General features: G+C 36.1%; 1 protein-coding gene and 1 pseudogene across 2 annotated transcripts; one reads left to right on the forward strand and one right to left on the reverse strand.

The window, feature by feature from the left end:
• The first annotated feature begins 356 nt into the window (after window positions 1-356).
• Window positions 357-9,381, forward strand: LOC119191929 (annotated as a pseudogene). The gene is made up of 8 exons (XR_005113558.1): window positions 357-366; window positions 1,131-1,221; window positions 1,623-1,808; window positions 2,413-2,790; window positions 4,126-4,194; window positions 6,418-6,586; window positions 7,724-7,903; window positions 8,982-9,381. The product of XR_005113558.1 is annotated as a cytochrome P450 4C1-like (transcript).
• A 2,537-nt stretch (window positions 9,382-11,918) lies between these two features.
• LOC119191928 (neuromedin-U receptor 1-like) lies at window positions 11,919-15,537 on the reverse strand (the record flags this gene model as incomplete). The annotated part of the gene is made up of 4 exons (XM_037445784.1): window positions 11,919-12,043; window positions 12,373-12,480; window positions 12,888-12,988; window positions 14,916-15,537. Coding segments are annotated over 4 exons (924 nt in total), but the record flags the coding sequence as incomplete, so codon positions are not given.
• Between the last annotated feature and the right edge of the window lie 841 nt (window positions 15,538-16,378).

The raw sequence follows: 16,378 nt of genomic DNA on the forward strand, positions 1-16,378 counted from the left end.
GGATTTTATCTATCTTCTACGCAATAGCAGCCTTAACTAAGGCAAGGCTTGTACGACAAATGTTTGCGAAGACTTTTTATCTGATTACCAAAGGTAATTTTTCTTTGGCCTTGCAAGAGTGTGACCCGTCGAAGTCTGAGGACCTGGACGGCGGCCCCGTTCGCTATACCAATGCCATCAATGCTACCGTATGTCTTATCGCCATTGTAATAACTGTCATATTCCTAGGATTGTTATACAATTATTTATCATTTCAGACGATTTATTCAACTATGGTCGTGAACTATACGCGAAATATGGTAAACTCAGCAAGATCACCGGCTTCCACATCAGAGGGGTCAACGTTTACTCCCTGAAGATGCCGAAGTAAGTATCCAAAACTTTTTATCGACGAAACCACGTAAACTCTATTTTGGTACCTAGGCGTGATGATCAAATTAAGAGAGCCACGATGGCCATCGTCTATATCCGGCTTCAAAACCGGCTTAAATAAGTCGATTGGTGAGGGATAAATATTATAATTTTAAGGGTGTGTGTAGTCTATCAATCCGCATTAGGCCAGCGTTGTGGACTAAGGCCTAATCCCTCTCAGTAGTAGAGGAGGCCCGTGCCCAGCACTGGGACAGTATGTAATACAGGGCTGATATTATATAAATATATTCTCCCACCAGTCATCATTCTACCAAGACTCCACTCATTATCGGGTTTTTTTTACATTTTACATATTTTATTTTACAACCGCATTCGAGAGCATAATATTAACTTAATGACAAGCGACGACTTCTATAAACAATGCCATTAATTCAGAGAACATGTATATGACATTTGATGATATTTGACTGCGATACTTATTGTGAAAGAAATGATCCTTTAACACTTAACACTAATAAAGTTTTTATATTTCTTAACATGCAGCTTACTGTAAATTAAAACCACGGCAGCTATTGACAGGAACGCTGGCAAAGAGAATTATTATATTTGAACCCTGGGATTACAATATCTTTCTCATTTTTTACCAACGAAAAAACGGAGGAGGTTCTCAATACGACTCGTATCTTTTTTTACGTTAGACCACGCATAGCTGTTGACAGAGTAGACCAATTATGATAATTCTCTTTTTTTATTTGCAGACAATATTGTCCTCACCGCGTTATAATGAAAAACAAATACCGTACATATTTTTAGAGCCGTGGCTCGGTGATGGATTGCTAATTAGTAAGGGTAAGTAGCTTTTAGACATTAAAATAAAACTTTTTTTATAATTATACATTTTTATTTAGCTGTTGTCGGTCCTATCTACGCAGAATGACCTCTCAGTGTCTTGACTTTTAGACTTTATACATATCAATTACAAATATGATTATCAGGGTAGCTCTTAAAAATGGTATAAATCTTTCACAAGTCTTGCCCAGCAATTTTATAAGCGCCAATTTGTGAAGACGTAGTGGTTCACAAATATCTCATATTCTCATTCAAATTATATTTGCTTCGGAAAGATATTTACCGCGTAGAAACGTTAACAAAAGGTTATATAATCAAATAGTAATTATGTATATATATTTCAAGTCAAAGTTTTACCGTCAGAGTAGGTACATACATTTTATCCAATCGTATTTAAATAGGTGAAAAATGGCACGACCGAAGAAAAATGTTGACGCCTGCTTTCCACTTCAACATTCTGAAGAAATTCACAAAAGTATTCTGCGAAGAGACGGAGGAATTCTTAAATTTGGTTAAAGAGGAAACGAAAAAGGACAAAACAGAAATAATGCCGTTGATTATGAAATCAACGATCAGGATTATGTGCGGTAAGGTTTTGAAGCAAAGGGTTTTATAGTTCTGAAGCTTATATAACTAAATTGAATGCAGCATCACCCATAAGTCTAAATTACAAAATAACGTATGTTACTAAACAAAGCTCGTCACCCTAAGATGGTATTTTTTAATGTTGAGTAATAAATATATTTAGTCTTTTAATCCGATACAAAAGAGTCGCCGAACTGCTGCCTAGCTAAGTATATATTTTTTATACTTTGAATGACGAGACGAGTTTGCCGTTCGCCTGATGATAAGCGATACGACCGCCCATAAACAGTAGAAACACCATCCAACACCTTGAATTGCAAATTATTGTTTGGTATTCCACCGCGCTCATCATCATGTTAAGCCATCCTGGGACATGATATGTTAAGTCATATTATATCCAGTTGTTACATTGGCTACTATGCCCTTCAAACCGGAATGCAACAGTGACTACACGCTGCTGCTTGGCGGCAGAAAAAGAAATTCCAGTGGAATCTAACCAGGCGGACTCTCACATATGAGAGATCTACCATCAGTAAAAATAAACCATGTTAAACTGTCGTTACGAAAGACTTCTCATCCAATGATTGTATCTCTTCCATTTTCTAGAAACTTCAATGGGTACCAGCATGGACGAAGACATTCATACAGTATTAAAAAAATATCTGAAAGCGATCCATGTGCTGGGCGAATGCGTCGTCTATAGATTCTCCAGAAGCTGGTTTTATACCAATTTTACATTCTTCTTAAGCAAAGTCGCGGGAATCCAGAGACGTGCAGTCAAAGACCTGCATATTTTCACTAAGCAGATCATCCAAGAGAAGAAGGTATAGGAAACAGGGAAAAATAGTTGATATTAACGATGATGATGAAGTATACGGTAAGAAAAGTCGGATGGCAATGCTGGATCTGTTGCTGGAGCAGGAGAAGCTGGGGAATATCGACGAGGACGGAATCCGGGAGGAAGTAGACACATTCATGTTTGAGGTAAAGTAAAGTAACAGAATATTTTCGTTAATCAGACAGTTCGTCATAAAATTATAAACTTAATTTTATAACGTGTCATATACGCGTGGCATAGACTCCACAGCATGCGAAAGAGAGATATAAGATTGTAAGTTCAAGAAATCTCGACCACTTTCTGTCTCTGTCCCTCGACCCTTTCTTTATTTGTCTGAATCATCTGACCTTTTATGCGCTTATCGAACAGGAATATTACATGAGTACTAGTATTCAATTTTCCTAGACTTCTAAGGTAGGTCAACGGAAATCTGAATATTATTATGGAATATTTTCCAGGAATGATTGTTTTCAAGGAGTCGCGTATGGTTGTCTACTTATTTAGGTGTATAAAACAAAACTGATTTTAAAATTATGATATTTCTTTGTGTGAATAAATTGACGGATGCGCTTGATTATTACAAGCATATTTTTTGCGCGCAAACTAAAATAGAGCTTACGATATCCATATTAATTAGTCATTTTAAACCATGGAATTATACAAACTATTAACTGCTTCATTATAACATAACTGCTATATTCATAAAAAAGGATTAATTACTTTAAAAAAAATTACTTATCAACTTTAAAAAGGAAGTATATAGTTAGATTTTTCTTCACATGCCTAAAAATTTGAGCTAAATACAAACTTTTTCTTATACAAATATTATACATAGCTTTTGTCCGCGACTTCGCTCCAATGAAAACAGTTTTTCCGCGATAAATATTTTCATAGATAAAATGTAGCCACAACACTCAGGAGCAGAACCTGTAGCTTCCGATTAGTAAAAAAATCAAAATCGGTTTACTAGTTCCTGAGATTAGCGCGTTAAAACAAATAACCAAACAAAATCTTTAGCTACATACATAATTCACACTCTTAATAAATTAATGACCCATTCCAAAATTGACAAATTTAGTTTTTTCCCTATTTTTCATTCTATAGGTTTCATTATTTACTTACCTTTAATAACCTCAATTTTATACCAACTTCAAAAAAAAGGTAGCAAACAAAAGTTATTTTTCCGACGACTGCCGCAAATAAACAATTTTGAAATAGGTCACTATTTTATTAGGAGTGCGATATATGAAGTATAGGTATACACAATTATACTTTGTTATTACATTGTCTTCAATATCTTGAGTTGTATTATTGTATATAAATATTTAAGGTATATTGCTATTGATATCGGTCAGCGACTTCTGCGGACTAAAAATAGATATATTACCACGCCCTAATATGTTGTTTAACTGTAATTTTACTAAGTACCGACAACTTCATGATAAAATCGCAATAGTAATGGAGAGTTAATTTGTCCCCAGGGCCATGACACCACCTCCATGCTCCTCACTTTTATGATCATGAGGATCGCTAATGAACAACACGTTCAGGTAAGTTTTCCTATGCATACTATTTAATTTTTATTTAGATATATGGCAGATTTTGACTTGGAATTAGGGGCCGTTCAAATATTACGTATCGCAATTTTTGAAGGTTTTTTATTTATAGTATGTACGCATGTACTATAATTAATATACATTTATAAAGATAAGCATCTTTATTAAAAATAACCTAACATACAATTTTATAATGCCATTCGCTTTTATGGCGGCAAGGCAACAGTGACTATATTCTTTTATCTAACAAAAAGTATCCTTTAACATTTATATTTTAGTTTTGGTCACCATCATTGTTATTTTTAAAATATAAATGTAATAATTAGTAATATTAAGTATACGTAAATACTTAGTCTGGCCATAAATACTGTTACACTTAATTATAAAAAAATATTACATTTGAATTTCGAATCTGTCATTTTTATACGATTGTTCATTGTGTTTTCTCATTTTGGCGCCAATACATTGTAAAATATTTTGCGATATTAAAATGGTGTGGGGTGATAAAGAGAACCGAATCGCTGTGATAGCATTACACAAAGTAGGTATGGAGCCAAATGCAATTTTTAAAACTCTCCATACACTTGGTATTAGTAAAATGTTTGTGTACCGGGCTATTAATAGGTACAATGAGACCTCCTCTGTTTGTGACAGAAAAGATCTGGCCGTCCACGTAGTGTTCGTACGAAAAAGGTGGTCAAAGCAGTAAGGAAAGAATTCGAAGAAATCCTGTCCGAAAGCAAAAGATTTTATCTCGGGAAATGAAGATAGCACCTAGAACCATGTCGCGTATTTTAAAAGATGACTTAGGACTTGCAGCCTATAAGAGACGCACTGGCCATTTCTTAACTGATAATTTAAAGAAGAATAGGGTGGTAAAATCGAAACAACTACTGAAGCGGTACGCAAAGGGAGGTCACAGAAAAATTTTGTTTACGGATGAGAAAATTTTTACAATTGAGCAACATTTTAACAAACAAAATGACCGTATTTATGCTCAAAGCTCTAAGGAAGCTTCCCAATTAGTCGACAGAGTGCAACGTGGACATTATCCGACTTCAGTGATGGTTTGGTGGGGTGTTAGCTATGAAGGAGTGACTGAGCCATATTTTTGTGAAAAAGGTATCAAAACATCGGCACAAGTGTATCAAGATACCATTCTTGAGAAGGTAGTTAAGCCCCTTAACATCACCATGTTCAATAACCAAGTATGGTCCTTCCAGCAAGACTCGGCGCCGGGTCATAAAGCTCGGTCCACGCAGTCTTGGTTGGAATCGAACGTTTCGGACTTCATCAGAGCTGAAGACTGGCCGTCGTCTAGTCCCGATCTTAATCCGCTGGATTATGATTTGTGGTCAGTTTTAGAGAGTACAGCTTGCTCTAAACGCCATGATAATTTGAGTCCCTAAAACAATCTATACGATTGGCAGTGAAGAATTTTCCCATGGAAAGAGTGCGTGCTTCTATTGATAACTGGCCTCATCGTTTAAAGGACTGTATTGCAGCCAATGGAGACCACTTCGAATAAGCTTTTATATTTTTAATTGTTTTATATTTATGTATTAAACTGACACACTGTAAAAGTAATAAATGTTATTTGCAGTTAACAATTTTCTTTTTTCTTTATTACAATATTTATGGCAAGACTAGGTATGTTCGCTATGCTTCTTATCTTTCTCTTAACATAGTATATAATGAACATATAATATATCGATCACACTAAAGTCTATATTGATGTGTTTGATGATGTGATTCATCTAATTTATCTTCCTGTATTATATCGGTGTGTTTGCTGTATTTAACCAAGATCCATGGCACCCTTGACAGATATTACAAATGGTGGCCAATTTATAGCCACCTTTTTATATGAAAGACGCCTTGTAGAACTGATTCTCAAGGAGGAAGATTTATCTATTCATCATTATGGGGATCGTTTATGGAATTTGTTGTGTTCCAATTCTTTTATGTTTATATGCATATTAAATATTTTTAAGTTGTCGGTGTCCAATTTAAATTGAGCGTGGTTATTGTTTCTCACTTAGAGGGCAATTTAAACAGGCATCTACCACTACAAAAAGAATATGATGTTCTTTATAAACATAAAAACACGAATTGAAAAGATTGTGTGTGTACAATTTAATAATTATTTTGGATTGTAGTTATCTTTAGAGTCCGTTTTTCTTTTGTTAAATAGTTTTGCATTATATTATTTTGCAGGACTTAATATACGAGGAAATGCAGCGCATTTTCGGCGATTCCCGTCGGAGTCCCACGATGGAGGATTTCAGCGAAATGAAGTACTTAGAATGTTGTATTAAAGAAGCCTTGAGGCTGTACCCGAGCGTGCCTTTCATGTCGCGGATACTTAACGAAGAAGTCACTTTAAGTGAGTAAATATATGTATAATAATATTTCTAACCCGAATTCGACGTACAGCGGCGATAGCCTAGTTGGTTGTGGAACGGACTGTCGAGACGATTGTCCGCAGGTTCAAAACCCAAGGGCACACACCTCTGATTTTTGTAAAAATTATGTTAGTATTCTTTCTACATTATCGCTTGTTTTAACGGTGAAGGAAAACACTGTGAGGAAACCGGCATACCCGAGAAGTTCTCTATAGAAATTTCGAAGATGTGTGAAATCTACCAATCCGCACTAGGCCAGCGTGGTGGACTAAGGCCTAATCCCTCTCAGTAGTAGAGGAGGCCCGTGCCCAACAGTGGGACAGTATATGATACAGGGCTGACATTATTAAATTCGACGTACTGTATAGATCACATGTTAAGAAAACGATAACTTTGAACCAGTAATCTTGTATAGTACATATTAATATATTTATTACGGGCACAGCTAATTACCCTATCCACCTGGTGGTAAGGGAAGTGGATTAGAATATAGATTGACGAGAAATGATTGACCCTTGCCAATCGACACAATTATGCCGACCTTTTAGAAACGGAATATATACAGGCTGATCCCGGAACGCGATACATCTAGGAACGTGGACTGTTAGAGGTTTTACAACTTGTGTACATAGTCGTTGGCCGGGTGTATTAATATACAATGATATGAATATTACCTACTTACCAGTAAATTTGTGGTGAACGGTAAAATATTCTTGCCCTTTCAACTTAGAAAGGAAGAACGCAAAACATCTTTTGCCTAGTTGGGTGATGCACAACAAAATTTACAAACAATTTAGATACCTATGAGGTAGAGAATAAAATACATTTTTTATAGTAAGTCGGGTACCTAGAAACTTTACTCAGATAGTCACCCCTATGTGGGTGGAATATGTCATAACAAAACAGTGGCAATGGGATCTAGATCAACATAATATGCCGAACAGGAATTGGTTAATTTCCTTTCACACTTAGTGTATTGAATTCGAAAATTCAAAGCCAAAGATTTGTAAATCTTTGGGTTGATACATATGGTATGCTAAAACTGATCTCTAAACCTATAACGAACTCTCTAACCTAGAAATTCAAACAATAAAAGATGATAAATTTAACTCTTTTAGGTGGATACAAAGTTCCAGAAGGAACGCAATGCAATATTCACGTATTCGACATCCACCGATTGGAGGAGTACTATCCGGAACCTGAGAAGTTCGTTCCAGAAAGGTTTCTCGCAGAAAATAAGAGCACCCGTCATCCGTTTGCCTACATACCCTTTAGCGCAGGACCGAGAAACTGTATAGGTAAATATTGATTTTTTTTAACGAAATTCTTTAACGCTGCTTGTGGTAACGGTAATTCAGGAGAAAATGTAACGTCACGTAAGATCTTTGCGTTATACCTCTTGCATACGCCTTTCTCTTCCTCTCATTATGTATTTTTTTGAGTCAGCATATTTGCACTCGTTCTATTCATTCCATATATTTACAGCCCACAACGTCACGACGAATATGCAAAAATAAAAATATATAATTGTTTTAAAAAACAATTTATGTATTTTTGGATACTACACTATCAAAATGATGCCTTTAAATTGAATTTTTAATACCATTGTTGCAAATTAATATGTGTATATGTTATATGTTTACTTTCGGAGGAAATGACAACTTTTTACATACTACTATGCACTAATGCACTATGCGTAAGCGGCGATAGCCTAGTTGGGTGTGGAACGGACTGCCGAGACGAATGTCCGCAGGTTCAAATCCCAAGGGCACACACCTCTGACTTTTCTAAAATCATGTGTGTATTCTTTGTGAATTTATCGTTCGCTTTAACGGTGAAGGAAAACATCGTGAGGAAACCTGCACATCTGAGAAGTCCCCTGTAGGAATTTCGAAGGTGTGTGAAGTCCACCAATCCGCACTAGGCCAGCGTGGTGGACTAAGGCCTAATCCCTCTCAGTAGTAGAGGAGGCCCGTGCTCAGCAGTGGGCAAGTATATAATACAGAGCTGATATTATTATTATATTATTACTATGCACTATTGAAAATTAGCCCTTAGCAAAAATATTAAACAGTAGAGTTAGTTATAGACCGGATATCAGGACCAGATTTGTGCCTCAAAGGTTATTACAATATACCAATAGGTAATAAGTCGTTGTCTTAATTGAAATGTCCGTGTAATAGAAAAAATAAGATATTATTTACGCAAAATTATTGTATGACAATCTTCTCAACGTCCGCTCTATACAATCTTAGAACTCTGGGCCTTATATTAATCGTAGGTACTAATTGAGAGTAATTTTAGAAAAAAATAATTTAATATAGCAACTCGCATTACATTAAAAAAAATCATACATTCAGAGTATATTTTTTCCAGGTCAGAGATTCGCTATGCTGGAAATAAAGACGATGATGTCGGGACTGATAAGGAGGTTCCACCTGCAGCCGGTGACCAAGCACGAAGACGTCGCATTCTTGAGTGACTTAGTGTTGCGACCGAAATATCCGATCTACGTGCGCTTCCGTGAAAGGAAGATGTAGCAAAAATTTGATTGTATTCGACACGGAGTATTCCTTTACCTTACAATGAAAAAAATTTAAAAAAAAACTTGGTCGAGCTACGTATCAAATGACAGACCTGAAACTCCAAAAACCCGATGTTGAACACAAGTACCAATTACGAATTCATTGGAAAGAACTGGACTAATGCGATTTGATTTCTATGTCTAGAAGTTTTTATAACTAAGTTTTTTTTAATAAATCACCACGATTCCTAATATGGTGCTTATTTTTATACTGGCGTGGAAATGTGTCCCTAAGCACCTAATGGTAAGTGCAGTAGGGTCCAAATAGAATGTTAATTGACGAGAGACTATTATCCCTCGCCAGGCGACACAATTATTTCAGTATGTTTGGTGACCGGTTATACACAGGCTGAACCCGGAACGCGATATACTTATGCGGTTTTTTGTGAGTCATAATTTTTCCCGGCATTTCGAAGTCTGCAGCCTTCGTGGTTACAGGACGGACTGAGGTGTTGGTCATCCGAGAAATTCAAAGTTACAATATCTACCCACAGTTTACAATCATACAAAATTTAAAATTTTTAGCTATTGTCGGTTCGATTTGCGACGAATGAGCTCATTGTCTTGAAGTCTGGCAGCCGGTTTTTGGGTTCTGATTTAATTGAATGTAGAACAGGATTGGGATCCTGGGGGCTTGTGCAAACTTCCAACGATCTCTATTAAAATTCGGATGTGTTTTTTAATTTCAATAGTCATAACAGCGCTATAAAATCCGTAAATATATTTCGATATGAAACATTCGCGTAAACATAAGAAATCATTATCTACAAGTTTTTTGCAATCCAGTATTAAACTTTGGACTTCATTTATTATGTGATTAAGTGTAGCCTATCTATGTTTGTGTACATCTGGTTCCAAATAATCAAAGATTTACAAATACGCTTATGATAACGGTATCTTTTGCGAAACACAAACAGATTTCGGTAAATTTATTCTTCTACATACCCATGACGCCCATGACTAAACACACAATCTTAGCAATACATTTTTTAAAACAATCAGGCTTAAAATTTAAACAGCTGTGGCTATATACGACCGTGAAAATATCGCTACTGGATTCAGGGAGAGACATTGTACACAAGATAAAAAAATATATTTATTTAATATCAGACAGTTTATTTACTTTTACTACGAAATGGCGGCAATATGCTACCGCATAGATGGTGTGCTTCCTTTAAATGCTGGTAGTATTTAGCGACCCCTGAACACAAAGTGTACAGCTCGTTATAGTGACTCACGTCAATGGCAGCCCTAATCGACGCTTGGCTCCGAGATCAGCCTGTATAAATCCGGTTTCAAAAGTCCCTTCTTAATGGTGTCGACTGGCGAGAAATAAACTGGTCTGTCAACATTACCCAGACCCCACTGCTCTTACATCAAGTTATTTAAAAAGAACTGTTAAACAAAATCTGCGTTGCCCATCAAAAACGTAAATCATCTTTGAATAGATGTAAAGCAATTCATTAGCCGAATGTTTCAGTAACATAAATATACACATGTTTATAAGAGCGAAAACGCGTTGAGGCGCTGCTGACGGAATGCCCATGTGTGGGGCTTTCACGATGAGCTCTTATATATCGAGGTTTTTTTGATTGCTTTGAATGACGAGACGAGCTTGCCATTCGCTTGATGGTTAGTGCTACGACACCGCACTCGCCATCTTAAGACATGAGATGATAATTCTTATTATGTCCAGTAGTTACACTGGCTAGTAAGCTCCCTTCAAACGGGAACACAACAGTGACTAAACACTGCTGCTTGGCGGTAGAAATAGATATTGCGGTGGTACCTACCCAGACGGTCTAAACAAAGTATAATTGTGTTCATCTCTTTTCAGTCGAAATTTTATCTGGACGCCACTTACAATGAGAGCAGTGTCTCCATGTACACGGTAATTACGGTATATGTATCGTCAAGGTAAGAAGATTACCTTGACGCGTCATATTTCATTATATTAATTGGATGTCCGGTGATAACCTAGTAAGTAGTAATAGCCTAGTTGAGGTTGAAACGGACTCCCGGATGAATGTCCACAGGTTCAAAACTCAAGGCCACACACCTCTGACTTTTTTAAAATTATGTGTATTCTTTGTGAATTATTACTTGCTTCAACGGTAAAGGTAAACACCGTGAGGAAACCTGCATATCTGAGATATTTTCTATAGGCATTTTGAGGGTGTATGAAGTCTACCAACACGCAAGTCGCAACTCAACTCCCATCCTAGTTCTGTAAAGCTATAACATGTTGTTTTGTCAAAATAGAAACGAAGCAAATAGTTTTGGATATATATAGAAACTTGAACATTGTATAATATTTTTAATAAAGACTAATTTTGAGATAAACCCGCATGTAATACCTTGTTTAAAAAGAAGATAAGTTATTAAAATATAAACTTTATAAAACTAAATTACTATGACAAACCTTATCTATTTTTGACGAATTAAGCCCTACAGTTTCTTCCATGTTACAAATATGCTTATTGAACCGCCTTGCCGCGCTATCTCTTTGTTTAGATTGGCTCTTATTACTAAAATATTTACAACTCATCTTTGAATCAGGCCAACTGAGTGGCAAATTCCAACGAATCAAAAATCTATATTGAGATTTATGTATGGCTTACAACTAAATAGTAAACAATGTTTTATGCGTGGCCATGAACACATCCCAATAGCTGTTTCTTCTATTTTTGACGAGAAATATTTGTTACACCAATAAATATTAAATCGTATATCGTAAATAAATTATATCTCTATTATAATATTATATATCATCGCTTGTAGCACATAGTTTCGCAGATCTGTTGCACGGTCGAATTACTTCCGATTCTCTCTTGATTTTTTTCTTCCAAAATAACTGTAAAGAACAGAATGACCATTATTAACTAAAATATTGCTTAGCCTTATATTCGACATGTTTTGTGTAATTGCCATTACTAGCGTTTGAGCAGAGCTGGTTAAGTACGTACCACGCAGGCGGATACTGAGGAACATTACAAAATCATTGAACGTGACAGTTGTTAAATGAATAGTGTAGTATCCCATGGTTGATAGAATTGCGCTACGTCTTAGATAATAGAAAGATGGCAATAATAATGACAGATACGTGTGATAAATAGGCTGATTTGTCAGTCTGACTGAGTGTTGACCTAGTATGTATGAGTATTCGAAATGTAGAAGACTTACTCGCAATGATCTTCTAAACTTCGTCGACATGAGACTGAATAGCAGTGGGTTCAGTACCGTGCTGAACCAGCTGTTGAATAAGGTGAGATTAAAGCCAATACGCCACCACTGAAACAAAGGTTAATTATTGTGCAGAAGATAAAAAATAGAAATGACCCTTAATCGCTATTAATCATACTTCAGTTGTATATATTGCTAGTACTTGTTCGCGGCTCCACCCGCGTGAAAGAGTTTGTCCCAGATAAAAATCCCGCTATTTCTCGGGTTAATTTTTACAACATTTTCATTGATACTCTGCTCCAATATATAAAATCATGCTATGACTATTATCATCTTATATAGATTTCTTTGATAAATGGACTAAGTATCCAATACCAAAATATGTTTTTAATTTGAACTAGTAGTTTCTGAGATTAGAGCGTTCAAACAAACAAACTCTTCATCTTTATATAATAGTATTTTATATTTGATTGCGAAAATAAAACAAACTTTGATAAAATATATGTAGTACGTACCTTCTCCATGTTGACAATATGCGTGATGTCGTAGATGAACAACGACATTCTTAAAGAGAAGAAGGGCAGCCAGGAGATCAAAAATCCCAGCGTTAAAGCTACTGAAATTGCAAATTTTATTGAAAATTATTATAATATTAAAATACTTAAATCTATATATTCAAAGAAAGGGCAACTGTAATTAAGACGCTATGAAATCGCAGGCTCAAAATCCAAGTTCACGGAACTGACTTTCCAAAATTACGTAAGTATTCCTTGCTAACTATTGCTTGCCGAACAGTGAAGCAAAATGATTTCTTATTCTTACACGAATGTTAGTCTGCAATTAAATTATTTTTCGGATATGTTCGCGGTTATATATTATAATTTTTTCCCGCCGTTTCGAAGACTTTGCAGCCTTCATGATCACTCTTGGGACAGATTGCGGTGTTGGGCGTCCGAAAAGTCAAAGTTACAATATCAATATAAAAGTAACTGCATTTTTAAATAACCAATTCCAACAATAATAAGAGTTAAAACAATAAATCTCATGCCTTCTTAGATGTTTTAGTCATCCATAATCCTGATCAGACCTTAAGTTGTACTGCGTATCGGAAACAGACTCATACTGATAAGGACATCTAAACGGTGGTTTTGAATAGTGAATCCCAACACCACCTAAAAAAGTTAGTAACCATGGGCAAATCATTGTTCCAGAGAGCCTAAGGAATCTATGACGAGAAACAACTGGTTGCAATATGTCAAGCAAGTACTGCGAGACAACGAGCTCCAAGTTGAACGTGTTTTGATTATATTACCATATGTAAGAGGAGTCACCGACAAGATTGCCTATATCCTAAAGCGTCTTTCCATCAAAACATATTTTAAGCCGCCTACAAGATTAGTAGATTTTTAACTATCTTTTAAGTTACATATACATTTGCAAGAATCGGGCGTATACAAGATAGATTGCAACTGTGGCTTCTTTATATCGGTCAAATAAAAATGAGTACAAGAGCCCGCGTAAAAGAATACATAGCTGACGTGAAACACTGACGCTCTACGAAGTCTGTAGTACTTAACACTCTCAAGAAAGCTCAATCATTATCTGCGGCTAGACAAGCCGCAAATCCTTATCAAAGAACACCATTCCTACCTAAGGATGTTTCGCGAGGCTATTCAAATTAAAAAAAACATCCGAATTTCATTAGAGAAGATGGTTAGAGGCTTGCACAAGCCTCGAATCCTGTTCTACATTTAATTATATCGGAACTCAAAAGACCGGCTGCCAGACTTCAAGACCCTGTGAGTTCAATTAATGAGTCAACATCTAAATAAAATTATAATTATAAAATGTAGGTAGACATTGTAACTTTGACTTTTCCGACGACCATCATATCAGTCCCCTGTGACAATGAGAGCTGCAGTCTTTGAAACGTCGGGAGAAAATTTTAATATAAAAACCACGATAAAATCTGAAAATAGTTTTATTTTAATGAACAACATATCTAAATTGCGATAAGATAAAACTTGCGTAAAAATGTCATATTGTAGAGCCTAGTTTAAATAAAATTGTTAGAATAGTTGTTTAGATAAAACAGTATAGAAAAAAAAATAGTATGTTATATGTGTTAGAAATATTTATACCACATTGGACTGTCAAATTTCGACCACATGACTACCAACATTTTGCTCAATGTGGTTTAAATTGCGCATTACACATTGTTTTAAAACTATAGCAATTCTTAAATTATTCTGAACCTTTGGTAATCTATCAATTAATCCTTTTCGTTAGCATTTCCACTAATGCCCCCTGCCGAATAACAAACATACTATTTAATTACAACTCAACAGCATAATATTTATCGGGATAAATTGAAAGCAATTATATGATGCCCTAACCTTGTATTGCAATTATTAACAATTATCCTAAAACCATTTTAAATTGCTGACCACAATTTTGTTAAATAAAAAACATTTGTCACATTACTCGTTACTGCAGATACTTTATTTAGCTTCGCGATTCAGATTTTTACTTTAAAAACTTACCAATAAGCTTATTAACTTTCCTTCTGTTGTTGCGTTGATTGAAAACATTATCGTGTGGCCGACACTTCTGCGAGGTTCGCAGCTCCCACGCGATCATCGAGTACACAAAAGTCATGATACTCAACGGTAAAATAAACGTGAGCACTGCCATCACACCATTTGTTGTTTTCGCGTATGGCGTCGGTACCATGGTACACAGTGAGTACTTCGACGTAGTTAACAGATCTGATGTCCACAACTCCGGTATGGTCTCCATGATCGCTATGATCCATATCACCACGATTATCTTCGTCACTCTCCGCCACACTGACTTCGTCTTTAAAAGCAAAGGGTAGCAGATCGCTACGTACCTTTCTATAGCTAGCGCTGTTAGAATTAATATACTATTATTCCAAAGAGCTGCTACCACTATAAAATGAGTTTTGCACGCCATCCTTCCTAAATTAAAATGGGGAGGCTTTGTTGAAGGAAGTGTCAGTTCGTTCACTTCTAAGAATATTGCGAAGGAGACTATAAAATCTGATATTGCCAAGTTGAACAGATAAAAGTTTGTAGCTGTGTGCATGCTTCTGTCATAGTAAATAACGAGGCAGGTTATTCCGTTCCCAATGATACTGGCAAGATAAGTACATCATCAGAGCGCGGGCCACCTCCGACTCTTCAGTTATCACCCTCTCAATAAAATCCATCCATATTTTTAATTCAGTTTGGTTATAATTTCTATTGCGTTAAACATTTTCGCGTACTACGACCCAGTGCGCACTGGCGTCGAGATTCGGCAAACATCACACACGTACTGCTCACCGTTAATTTCCTTGCCATAGTTTACGAGGCGTGTTTGCTGGAAGCATACATTACGTTTCAATCGATAAGCCGTTTAATGTTATGAGTGTGTTTCCGCGGATGTTCCCAAAGTACCTACTAATTGTCTAATAATAGCTAGGTATGTATCTCTGTAAAAAGCGGCGATAGCCTAGTTGGTTGTGGAACGGACTGCCGAAACGAATGTCCGCAGGTTCAAATCCTAATGGCACACACCTCTGACTTTTCTAAAAATCATGTGTGTATTCTTTGTGATTTTATCGTTCGCTTTAACGGTGAAGGAAAACATCGTGAGGAAACCTGCACATCTGAGAAGTTCTCTAGGAATTTCGAATGTGTGTGTAAGTCTACCAATCCACGTGGTGGACTAAGGCCTAATCCCTCTCAGTAGTAGAGGAGGCCCGTGCTCAGCAGTGGGCAAGTATATAATACAGGGCTGATATTATTTTTATTATTATTATGTATCTCGTACCGATGTACCCACTACAATGTAAATACCACGTGAAGTGTACGTTGCCTCTTTTACCTCCACGAATTCTTAAAATATACACGCATAACTTGTTTTTAGACTGTTCCACCGGCACATATACAGTTTTTCTAGCATAGACATTTTTAAACTTCACCCTCAAAGGTTTTAAATT

The sequence above is a fragment of the Manduca sexta genome, unplaced genomic scaffold, assembly GCF_014839805.1.
Source record: "Manduca sexta isolate Smith_Timp_Sample1 unplaced genomic scaffold, JHU_Msex_v1.0 HiC_scaffold_213, whole genome shotgun sequence".
Lineage (NCBI taxonomy): Eukaryota > Metazoa > Arthropoda > Insecta > Lepidoptera > Sphingidae > Manduca > Manduca sexta.